The 12,183-nt window shown below is 33.3% G+C and overlaps 1 protein-coding gene across 2 annotated transcripts; it reads left to right on the top strand.

The window, feature by feature from the left end:
- Window positions 1-2,429: 2,429 nt before the first annotated feature.
- LOC120085623 (protein spotted leaf 11) lies at window positions 2,430-9,285 on the top strand. Of its 2 annotated transcripts, none has more exons than XM_039041707.1 (2): window positions 2,430-4,114; window positions 8,743-9,285. In XM_039041707.1, exon 1 carries the CDS (start codon window positions 2,690-2,692, stop codon window positions 4,100-4,102), a length of 1,413 nt encoding a protein of 470 aa, XP_038897635.1. In that variant the 5' UTR covers window positions 2,430-2,689; the 3' UTR covers window positions 4,103-4,114; window positions 8,743-9,285. The 2 variants fall into 2 exon arrangements, with proteins under 2 accessions (XP_038897635.1, XP_038897634.1); XM_039041706.1 differs by having other exon boundaries at window positions 8,732-9,285.
- Window positions 9,286-12,183: the final 2,898 nt, after the last annotated feature.

Here is a 12,183-nt window from a genome sequence, read left to right as displayed (position 1 = left end):
AAGGACATCTAAGGCTAAGCAAGGAAGAATGAAAGGAAGTCTATTACTGAGAAAAGTGGTGATCTCATCTTGCTTGTTGGGAGAGAGGAAGCTTCTGGATTGCCTTTTCCAGTCAGATCGCGAGTGATCACTCAGCAATGAACACTAAGAGAAAGCGGCCGAGATGAGTGCCTATCCCTTATGGGAATCGAACCCGTGTCTTTGACATGAAAAGACAATGTCCTAACCACTGGACGAAAGGGACCAAAAAGTCATTCTTCATATACCTTTCTGTGGGCTCCGAGAATAGAAGTGGTTGGTTTTGTTTCTATACAGTTCGTTGAAGTCTCTTCTCAAAAATGGAAGAGACTTCAGACGAGGGTGGGGAAAGGGTTGTCAGGGCGCCTGTGAAGATTTAACCAATTGGTAGATTCTTACTAAATTTCAATGTATATTAGAAGTAAATGTGGAAAATTTGAGTAGTTTTTCCACTTATCTTTTAACTATGATTTTCTCTATTTTATTTAGGATGAATTACGCTATCAATTTCTTGCTAGGAGAATAATTCCATTTTCATGATTTTGAGTTTTTTTTCCCTAAAAAAAAAAATAGTGAAAATAGTAGTTTGTATAGGGAAAAAAGTGAAAGTAGTTATTAATAATTTATTTAAGAAAAAATTGCAAAAACAACCTTCAAACAATGGTGGTAATTATAATTACACTATCATTATTTGTTTGATGTTTTAACCATGATATTAAATTTACGTCGATATGTGTAAATTCTTTTTTAGTACATGAGAGGTGGGAGATTGAACATCCGACCTCTTGGCTTAGAGTGCATGTCAATACCACATAACCAAGCTCACTTTGGCATCTAATCTTCATTAATATTTCTATATTTTCATGAATTATTGTTATAAGGTCTGAATTGACATTTATATTATATCGTAAAATATTCATGAAACATAAAAAATTGAACATATTTACTCATTTATGAGTCTGTTTCGTGGGAATCCAAGATTCTCATAAAATAGACATCTTGATTACCACATTTGTTTTGTGGTGATGTAAAATGTCAGAGCATCTCGAGATTCTATGACATTCTAGGATTCCCTCATGGAGAGTATCTCGAGAACGTTAGATACTCTCCTTAAACATGAGTTTTTTGGATTTCTGTGTTTAGGACATCATTTCTTTACTTTTTTTTAAACCATTTTTTCATCTATATATATAAATAATCCTTTTGTTTATTTTCATTTTATAATTAAAATAAATGCAATCAACCATGTGTTTCACTCTCTTCGGTTGTATGGAGTTTTTTTTTTATAATTTTTTTAGAAAGATATTCAAATTTAAATTTAAATTAATATTTATTTTATAAAAATATTAAATTAATATATATTATTTTATTGAGAAAAATAACAAATAAAGTAATAAAACTATATTAATTTTAAAAAAGAAATTCAAATAAATAAAAACAAATTTGTTATATAATTTCAAATTATATTAAATTAATTATAAACTAATGAATAGTCGTTAGAACATTCTTAGAACATTAGATAAATTTAAGACACTCCAAGATAGAAATCTTATAAAACAAATACGGTTATCTAAGTAATAATAGATATCTTCAAAAAATTTATACAAAATAAACATGGTTATTTAAGGATGTCGGACATCCTAATTCCGAACATCTATAATTTCAAGCATCTAAATATCTTGGTAAACTAAATTCCTAAATAAACAAAAGGCCCCTTAAATATTTTGATTGAATTTTTATTTTTATATCAAAAAATGTCCATTTTTTTTTTTTTTTGGTATGGTGGAGCCCAAATGAAAAATAGTCACCTATTTGAAATGGAATGAAAAGTGGTATTTTGCTTGCATCAGCATTATGTGAATTTATTGATTTGACTCTCAGAACCGTCCACATGCTATGATTCATAAGTTTTCTCGATGCTCAATGCTTTGTGCTCTATGCTATATACTCGTTACTCGATCTTTGATGTTCGATGCTCTATGTTCTATATTCTATGCTTGATTCAGAAGTTTACTCGATGTTCGATGCTTGGGGTTTGGTGCTCTATATTCTATGTCCACTACTCGATATTAGATGGTAAACAAATGTATAAAAAAAATAAAATGGAAGATGAAATGCATGAAAAAAAAACTGCAAAACAAGAAATGCATGAAAAAAAAACCGCAAAATGAGAAAGAAGAATGATATTATTTAAGATTAAAGTGGTAATTTTACAATGTGATTAGATAATGAGAAGGCGAAAATGGATTGGTTTTGAACTTTGTTTTTACAATGTGGTAATTTTTATTTTTATAATTTTCCTTTGGGCCCGGCCTCTGTACAATTATTCCAATATCCAGATCAAAATTTTATCCACATTTCACATTTGCGTAACATCCGTATTTTAAACTTTGTTTTTTTTAACTGATAAGTATAAATTCTTAGATCAAATTTTGAATCCAATTCTCAAAATTGGGCTTCTTCAACGGCCGATCCCCACTCGTTTTCCCGGGAAAATACCGATCAATCAGCGCCGGGATAATTTCTTCTCGCCACCATGGATTCCGACTCCTATCTCTTTCATTTCTACTGGAGTATTTCATCGACTTCAACCAATTTCAAGCTGCTCAGTTGGCCTTCTCGTTTCTTAATCAATTAGGGCTTTGAATTTCATCGGTTCTCATTATCTATCATGGGGCACTCACAGATTCATAGAGCATCTGAAAAGCCGAATCTAGATTGGGAAGCAGCACTGACGCAGTATGAAAACGTTATGGCTTCAGAATCCGAGGCTGTTAAAGTGAAAGCCACAATCAAATTGGCCCATCTCTCCAAAAATGCCCCGGAAAATATTTTGAACAGTGCCATACCCTTTATTGCTAAGCATCTTGAAGATAACCCCACCAGTAATTCAAGCCAATCCATGAGAGGAGCTGCTGCATATTGTCTAAGATGTATATCTTGTCAAGGTGATGGTACGTTGGCGGCGGCGGTAGGTCATTCTGGCGCTTTAGAATCTTTGCTGAGGTCATTGCCACATTCTAGTGGTTGTTTTCGTAAGATTCTTGTTAAATGTGTTTGGAGTATTGTTACTTTTGATCAAACTAGTCGTGTGATTATAGCAAGAAATGGGGGTTTGGAAGTTATTATTGGTATGTTTGATTCTGTATTTGATGGCACTAGGAGATATTTATTGGAGATTTTGAGTGCAATGGCACTACTGAGAGAGGTTAGGAAGGCCCTTATTAGTTTAAGAGGCCTCCCTTTTCTTGTTCAAGCTGCTAGATTTGGTTGCATGGCATCCAGAGAAAGAGCTTGTCAAGCAATTGGTTTACTTGCAATTACAAAGCGTGGAAGACGCATGCTTGTTGAGTTGGGAGTTGTTCCAGTGCTTATTGAGCTACTTCGTGAAGGAGATTATGTGACAAAATTGGTAGCTGGTAATTCCCTTGGAGTAGTTTCAGCTCATGTAACCTATATTAGGCCTCTTGCACAAGCTGGGGCCATCCCTTTATTTGCTGAGCTTCTTCAGTGGCCTGATCCTATTGGTAAGGAGATTGCAGAGGATGTCTTCTGTCTCTTAGCTGTAGCTGAAGCGAATGCGGTTGTAATTTCTGATCATCTAGTGAGAATTCTTAAAGAAGGTGATAGTGGAGGAAAGGCTGCAGCTGCTGATGTCTTGTGGGATCTTTCTAGCTATAAGTACTCCATATCAGTTGTGCAGAATTCGGGTGCCATTCCAGTTTTGGTGGATCTATTACACGATGGGAATGATGAAGTAAGGGAAAAAGTCTCTGGAGCTATAGCACAATTAAGTTATAATGAAACAGACAGGGTTGCACTTGCTGATGCAGGGGCAATCCAACGACTAATAGGGCTATTGCAAGATGAGTTAGAAGAAGTGAAAGATAATGTTACTGAGGCCCTTTTAAATTTTTCTGAAGACCCCTTATACTGTACTAGAGTATCTGAAGCAGTCAGCACTCCTGCTTTCCAGAATTTGCAGGAAAGAATGATTCATATTCGTGCTGCTGAAAGGCAAAGCGTGAGGTCCCTGCATCAAATGGGAATCAACCAATTTACAGGAGATCCAGATCTTCTATAACTTTTTGCAGTGGTACTATTTTTCCATAGGTCATTTGTAATCTAAGAAGCATGCCATCAAACACAACCATAAGATATGAATACAAGCTTAGATAGATGCAATGGCTTTATCTTCTCGAAGATAGAATTTGGACATAAACATGTTGGAAACACATTTATAAATTACATATTCGCTGTTTTCATGCTCAAGCATTTACCTTTCAAATTAAGATATATGCATTTCAAACACAATATGGAAGAAATGAATTATGCATTTATGAAATTGATAATAGCGTTGAAAGTTATAGCTTGCAAAAAAAAACATTCATGTAGAAGATCTGAAACCTAAAAATTTACTTCTAGATTATGCAATATTTTATATAAAGAAAATGTCATTAAAAGATTATACACGTAAGCACCCCCTGATTATTTGAAACTTTAGCTCTCCATTTTATATTATTTAATCTTTTTAGTTTAACAATTGCGGGGTGAGGGATCAAACTCTCGACTTTTGAGATGGCGATTAGTGCCTTTTCCACTAAGTTATGTTTGAATTGGCCTTTCCGTTTTAATTTAGGGGAGGCATCTTTGCTTTGGAAATATGTTTTATTTTTGTTTGGACATTTCTATCAAGATTCGTTAGAATGCAGCTAGTGATAATTATTGCACTTTGATCCCTTCATTTTGGTGGTGTGCTTTTCTGTTAATTACATTATTTTCTATTAGTATTATAATCTTTCTCTCACTCTCTCTTAGAAATATAATTATTATAATATATTATGAGTTGTTCTTTCTTGAACTCGAACCTGTGAGAAACTTCATGATTGAGAGAGTTGGGACCTGCCGTCTCTTTCGTAAGTCATTCATGCTGTGATCCTTAGTCATTGGATTGAGGACAAGAGGGTTTGGGTATCGTACTCTTTTGATGTTTTTACGTGCAGCTTCATTTTCTCTACCACAATTTCCTCTTCCTTGATTAATTGCCTTCATCTCATTTTGATGATTTAGGAATTGGATATTCCCAAAAAGCTAAAGTTCTTTTTGACTTGTGGCCCATGATCGAATTAAATCTGTGATCACTATTCAGAGGTTTATCTTTTGTTTGTTTCTCCTGTGGACCATGTTGTGTAGGAACAGAGGATTAAAGTTATATATTGCGGCACAACTCTTTTTCCGGCCCAATATGGGGCAGATGCTTGCCAAATGCTCGGGTTCAACCTCACTTCTAATTTGGATTTTAGTGGTTTATTGGAGAATGGAGGAAATTTTCTTTGGCAAACAGATTTTTATTTTTCTGTTGTTTATTTTATGGTGTATTCAACTGCAGAAATAGGAACATTTTGTAGAACATATAATATGAGCTCGAGGAGATTGTGGAGATTGTGGAGCTATGCATTTGATTTTTCAGTCCCTTGGGCTTTTTTTGCTATTTTCTCCCATAATATTCTTCTTTTCTATTTTGATTGCTCTTTATTTGATAATTAAGGTTTCTGTTTGTCGGGGTGGGTTTGAAGTTCCTACATTTTGTTTGCTCTGTATATACCCAGGACCCCTTTGTTTGCTTCATTTTGTTTTCCATCAAGAAGTAAATCGATTTTGAAGTTTCATTTTCTTAATTTTAAAAATATGGGGAAAGAAAACCTACGGAGCTTAAAGTAGGCACTCCAACTAGAGTTTTTTAGGAGAGTTAATAGTTGCATGAATATTTTGGGCAATAGCTCCAGAGAGAAGTTGCAAATAAATATATCCCCAATATTTGAGGGCTCCTTGTATTCATTTTGAAAGATCCATCTATACTCCTTAGCCAAACCTCCCTCAAATCTCAATTGCTTTTATAGGACCAGATTAAAGAACTCCAGCTTTCCTTCTAAAAACAATTCCATAATTAATTTAGTTACGCTGTTCTATTCTGAAAATCGTGTCCTGTTAATTCTAGACGTGCTAAAAGGCCTCCACCATAAAGCTTCTCCAGATGTGCCAAGGAAGGATCAAACGGCTACAGAGGATATCGCTGCGAGGATTTCTTGCTTGTAACCAGTGATTTATACTCAATCCTTCAATAAGAGCAGTCCAGAGGAGTACTTTCACCCTTATAGGTTATTAGGGTATTTACCTTTCCGTAGAGCCTTGAATATACTTTGGTACAGGGTGATCTGCTGTAAGCTCGCTGAGAAAAGACTTGCAAGTTAGAATACCTGAAGGATCTATTTTACAAACCATCTGGTCGTCCAAACTTTCAAAAGCAAAACTTTCCTGCACCTGTAGGGTCCCTATGACTCTAAGGTTGGTCTCAACACCGTCAAACCGAGGAGTTCTCGCTGCCTGTCTATGCATGACTTTACAATTTAAGTCTTTGGCAACTTTGAGGGTAGAAAGCTCAATCAAAAATTCCAAAATATGATTCCATAAGCTGCAGCTTCCAGCTTTACTTCTTTTCATATGTTTGCCACCCAAAACCTTAACTTACTACTAAGTCACAACTTCATGTCATAAGAAATCATGCTTCAGAAGCTATTTGATGAGAGAAGTAATTGTGACTGGCATATTTGTTAATGACCAAAGCTCCTGTTTCTTTGGGCATTAATAATTATGATGCCATCAAGGTTTAGGCCTTTCACATAGGAAATATCTCAAAATTTTATCGATTTCTTTAGTCACAATAATAAGTTACAACAGCCTAAGAAACCGTACATAGTAATTTGAGAGGCTATAACAACAATGGATTGGATCAATGTGAATTTTTCTCTGGCAGAAGTATAAATTTTCTTCCATTTTTAAAGTCTTTCCGGATTTTTTCCCACCTGTGATCCAAAATTCCCTACGAGTTGCCGCTTAAACGTAAACCCAAATAATTCAGGGGCCAACCCTCCACCAACAGAAAGTATCTGCCACAGACGTTACCTCTTCTCTATTATTGATGCCACCTTTGTAATTATGTAAGTTGACTAACTGGAAGCTAACTTGCTCTATCATCAGGAGTTAAAACTAGTCATCCGCAATATGCCGAGTTTAATGATCATGTTATCTCTTGCTATTGAAACCCTCTGTAATTTAATCCATATTGAAGTGGGAGGTTTTTAGTTGAGTCCTCATATCCTACTGTTATCTCCAAGTTGAGTAATAATTCAGCAGGACATCTAAACTCTAGTTGCACTTCGTGACACATGCATAAGATATGAAAAAGGTAAAAGGTCCCTCCCTTCCCCTACCCCAATACCAATAGCATAGGTTTTGATTGATATTGGAATTGTATGACTTATACTGACATGTAGGTTATCAACTGAATTTGCATATGAAATCTTTTTAAGGTCTTATCATAGTTTCTCTTTTTTGGCTGATAGCCTCTTAACCTCTTGCTAGCATGGCAAGTAGGTCTCTTCAACCTTCCTTAAATGAAAGGATATGTTCCGGGTATTATTCAAATAAATTTCTAAAATGGGGCTGCAAGATTTAACTCAGAATTGTTGGACAGTAAAGTCCCTTCAAAGTTGATTTTATAAAGGAGCCCTATAGAGGACACACAAAGCTTCTATAATTGACCTGCTTCTTTCATTTGGTGATTAAAAAAAAAAAAAAAGAAAACTAATGTAGTTTTTTCACTCGACTGTAGCTCCATGAAATAAACTATGGAAAAGGTTCCAGAGAGTTTCTGCCACTTTTTCCAAAATTAAAAAATAAAAAATAATAATATCTCTTGCTCTGCAAAAAAGGGGTTTGATGATCAGATTGTATCTCTTTGTTTTGTTTGTTTAGCTCTTCTTGCTGTATCAGCTGCTGGAAGCTTTTGGTATCCATTTTGTGAAGACTGCAAATGTACCATCTCTGATGTGTCGTGCGGTCCTTTGTTCAAAGACGAGGCTGAAGTTGTTTGAATGCCATTAAGAATCTTTTGTAGGAAATTTAGATGGAAAGAAATAGTTCTTTTATGGTTGGCTTAACGCAATTTCTTGCTTCTAATTGGTAGGTTCTTTAAAATAACTTCTGAAATTATACTCATTGTTCTGTCCTTGTCAATTGGGATGCATTTTTCTAGGCTTCTTGGCTGCAATAGATGTTTCTATCTTCCTCTTTTGTATTAATTCATATCTTGGTAATGTATGTATTACCTTATCCCAAACAACAAAAGAAAAAGGAGGACCTGCTGAATTAGGACACGTTTATCGTGAGTTATTATTGCAAGCCTAAGAATCATAAAATGGAATCTTTACTGATTTGAACTACTGACATTTACTTTAGGAAACGCCATAATGATCTTGTATCCGAAATTTTGTTGTTAATAAGCCATAGTTTATGAAGTCTGAAATTGAGACGTTCTAATTATTATGTGATAAGATGTGTTTGAATCGTCTAAAAGAATAAGTTATAAGTTTTTAGTACTTGAATCTGTGTAATATTTGTGTTTGGTTTGCGAGCTTAGTTAGGACTTGGCACAAATGACTACCTAGGCATCATAAATGGCAATTCATTCATTGCCATTGACTCAAAGCCAACAAACTTTCTCCAAGCTACAAACATTAGTGATTAAAGATATTCATTAAAAGTTGAAACATTCTGCATGGGAGAGGGATAAATGCATATAATTTTCTATCTTATTTGATTAAATGCCATAAGTTTTTTCTACCCCTTCTCATATATCTGAATGACTTTTCAGTTTTTTGTCAGATCTCCATCCCTAAAGTTCAAGGAGGAAAAAAAACTGTCCGTAGAAAAGAAAGGAGAAGAAAGTCAGGGTTGGCACCATAACTTGTGCCATTTTATAGAAAGGGTTTCTGTTTGGAATTTGGTTTGTGTTTGCAGGCTTCTGACTCCATCCGCAGGCGTTTTTACTGTAACATAACCACTTGGTTGGCAGTCCCCTCACAGCAGTGTAGTAGCAGAGCAGCTGAGGATGTGTGAATATGCCATGGAAGTAGCTGCCACAGCTTCCAATGGCATCCTAGGAGGAGTCGTACACTCACTGCATGCAATGCCCAAATATCTACTGTTTCATCAGCTAAGCTTCTTTATATCCTGTTTTCATTCTTTATAATTATATGACATGATAGCAATTGCTTGTTTGGATCTCTCCAATTGTTGAATACAGATTATGACACAGAGGTGAAGAGAGAGAAGGGGAAATCTTTAGCTTTTATTCTCATATGCTTCTGTATAGAACGACTTACACATTTTGACTAATTTTATTCCATGGTTATTTGATCTTACTAACATTTGATTGCTAAGCTTCTTTATATTCTGTTTTCATTCTTTATAATTATATGACATGATAGCAACTCCATATTTAGATCTCTCCAAGTGTTGAATGCAGATTATGACACAGGTGGAGAGAGAGAATGGGGAAATCTTTTGCTTCGATTTTCCCATACTTCTGTCCAATCTTCTGTCCGGACCTGTTTACACGCACTTTAACTAATTTTATTGAATAATTTTTTTTGGTCTTATAACATTTTGATGAAACCATCATAGATTCTTAATAATAAACTGGGGACATGACCTTGATAAAAGGTTAAAAGATCATGGGTTCGATGTATGGTAATCACCTATTTAGGATTCAAAATCCCACTTAGTTTTCTTGGCACCTAAATGTTGTAGGATTAGATAGACTGTCCTGTGAGATTAGTCGAGGTGCGTATAAGCTGGTCCAAATACTCGCAGGTAAAAAAAAATTTTGATAGCAAGAAAATTTGTGGTGTCTTAATAACTTAAGTAGGTGGCACTCTAAAGTTTGAAATCAATTCTCAACTCTCTGTTCTTTTTTTCCTTTAAACCACTAGGTCACCCTTGAAAGTATCTCTTATTCAATTATGATGAGTATGTCCTCATTTTAGGTAGGTATGTTTTTGTATGGCACATGATATGGAATTAAGGACGAATTTGGCAGGATTTTTAGGGGTTGTTTGGTTCAATGTTCTTAATATGCACGGAGGATAATGGATACTTGAGAATAAAATTGCTAGAAGTCATAAATTGTTGTATTTGATAGTATAATGTACACATAGGAATGTTGATTTTTACAATAATAAATGATATTTTTTAAAAAAATTTTAGGATATCAATTTTATATATTTATGAAGCATTAGTGAATGGACAAAGGTTAAATTTTTATATGATAAATTATTTGAACAAATAATAATAATAATAATAAAAGAGAAATTTTGTAAGCATACTAAATCTCGAAGATTCTATGACTGAACCACGGAAAAAAAAATGTGTGCCTTATTAGTATAGGTTGTAGGCATCAACTATTTTAAGTCTTTCTTAATACATTCATATCTTTAGGATATCATTTATTCAGATGTGATCTTGGTTTATATATGTATCCCTTAAATTTAGGAGTTAGACTAGATTTAGTTAAATGTTATAATTTCTACCCTCGATCTAATTTTCACTAGTTTTAACAAAAAGTAATATAAAAATCTACATAAACTCATTAGATTGAATAATGTCAAGAATTCGATTAATCCACAAATTAACTAATGAACAACTTTACCAAAACTCACAAACTTTAACAAAAGATAGCTTCTAATGTTGTTTTTCTTTGGAATCTTATCAATTTCACCATACATAAGTTTTATAATTCATCGAAAGCATTTTGAAATAATTTCCTTAACATAATTTCAAAATATAATTTATTGGAGGATAGAAACTGTAACACTTTTTAATTTTCAGATTAGGATAACAATACTTGTCTAAGTTTTGACTACAATGTGATGAAACCAAAAGATTGGACTATAATTTATATAACTTGACAAACTTGGGTAAACTTTGAATTTTTTTTTTTTTTTCCTTTTTAAAAATGAAAACTCGTTAGTATATTATTAATCAATCAATTGGTTAGGATTAACTTATTACCCTTGAATAGTTAATTAGGTTAATTCCATAAATTACTATAAAAAAAATAATTTGGTTAATGGTAAGTCATTTAAAATTCACTCTAAACTAACATTAATCTGTGGATCCCTTGAACTTTATGATCCACAAGTCAACTAACAAACAATGTGTCACATGATGCTCCGCTTACGTAAACTATCAACAAAACCAATTCATAGATTCTTTTACCCTTCTCTTATAGAAATATACATTTATGGTCCCTATATTAGGGTCTAATCCTTATTTGGTCATACACTTTAAAACGTGACACTTTTAATTCTTAAATCTTACTTTTCATCCTTAAATTTTTATTTTGATTTCGATTTAATCTTTAAATTTTAAAATTTTATAATTTTATCATTGGAGTTCGTGTTTTGTTTCAATTTAGTTCAAACATTTCAAGATTTATATTTTTTTGTCTTATTTTTCACTTAATACTCATTACCCTTGACGTTAATGTTTATTAATTAATATAAAATAATTATCAAGTTAAATTTTAAACTTAATTTTAATAGTGATAAAAAATAGTGAAAATTCATCTTAATTAATGGACATTAAAACTAAAGACAATAAGTAAGTATTAAGTGAAAAATGAAGGTTAGAAGTGTAAATCTTAAAAATCAAATTGAAACAAAACTCGTAAGAACTAAAAGTATAACATTTTGAAACATAGGGATTAAATAGAAACTATACTCAAAACCTAGAGAACAAAAAGATATCCTCTTTAGTAATAAATAGGAATAAAGAAGATTTAAGTCTCTAACCTTCAAAAGAGAGAATACATGTCAATTGGCACTCATATTGAATCAATGCACACATCCAAGCTGATCAATCAAACACGAACCGTTCATAACCACATTAATATCGACTTTGAACTAGTAAATTCAGTGAAAACAAAGAAGAAAGATTTATGATGTTGGGCAGTAGTAAATAATTGAGTTATATCGTCAGAAATCATTTTGAGAAAAGATATGTAACTTTTTTTTTCCCCAAAAAAATGGAGAAAGAAGTTGAAGGGGTGAAGTTAGAAAATCCCAGCATTGGGAGTGTGAAGTGAGAAGAAGACATAGAAGAAAAAAATAGAGGTAGAGAATAGAGAGAACTGTAGAAGAAGATGAATGCTTCAAAAAATGGTGCAATGGGTAGTGGTGGAATTTGGAAGTTAGCTGTAAGAATTAATATTAAATCTCATAAAGCTAAAGGGTGGGCCATTTTTTGTTCACTCATTGGTCAATG

This window comes from Benincasa hispida, chromosome 9 (assembly GCF_009727055.1).
Source record: "Benincasa hispida cultivar B227 chromosome 9, ASM972705v1, whole genome shotgun sequence".
Taxonomy (NCBI): Eukaryota; Viridiplantae; Streptophyta; class Magnoliopsida; order Cucurbitales; family Cucurbitaceae; genus Benincasa; species Benincasa hispida.
Note: the sequence above shows the minus strand (reverse complement) of the source record. Positions and strands in the feature narration are given on the sequence as shown.

Coding starts and splice junctions, on each gene's coding strand:
- LOC120085623 (XM_039041707.1), top strand. CDS start 2,690: ATGGGGCACTCACAGATTCATAGAGCATCTGAAAAGCCGAATCTAGAT.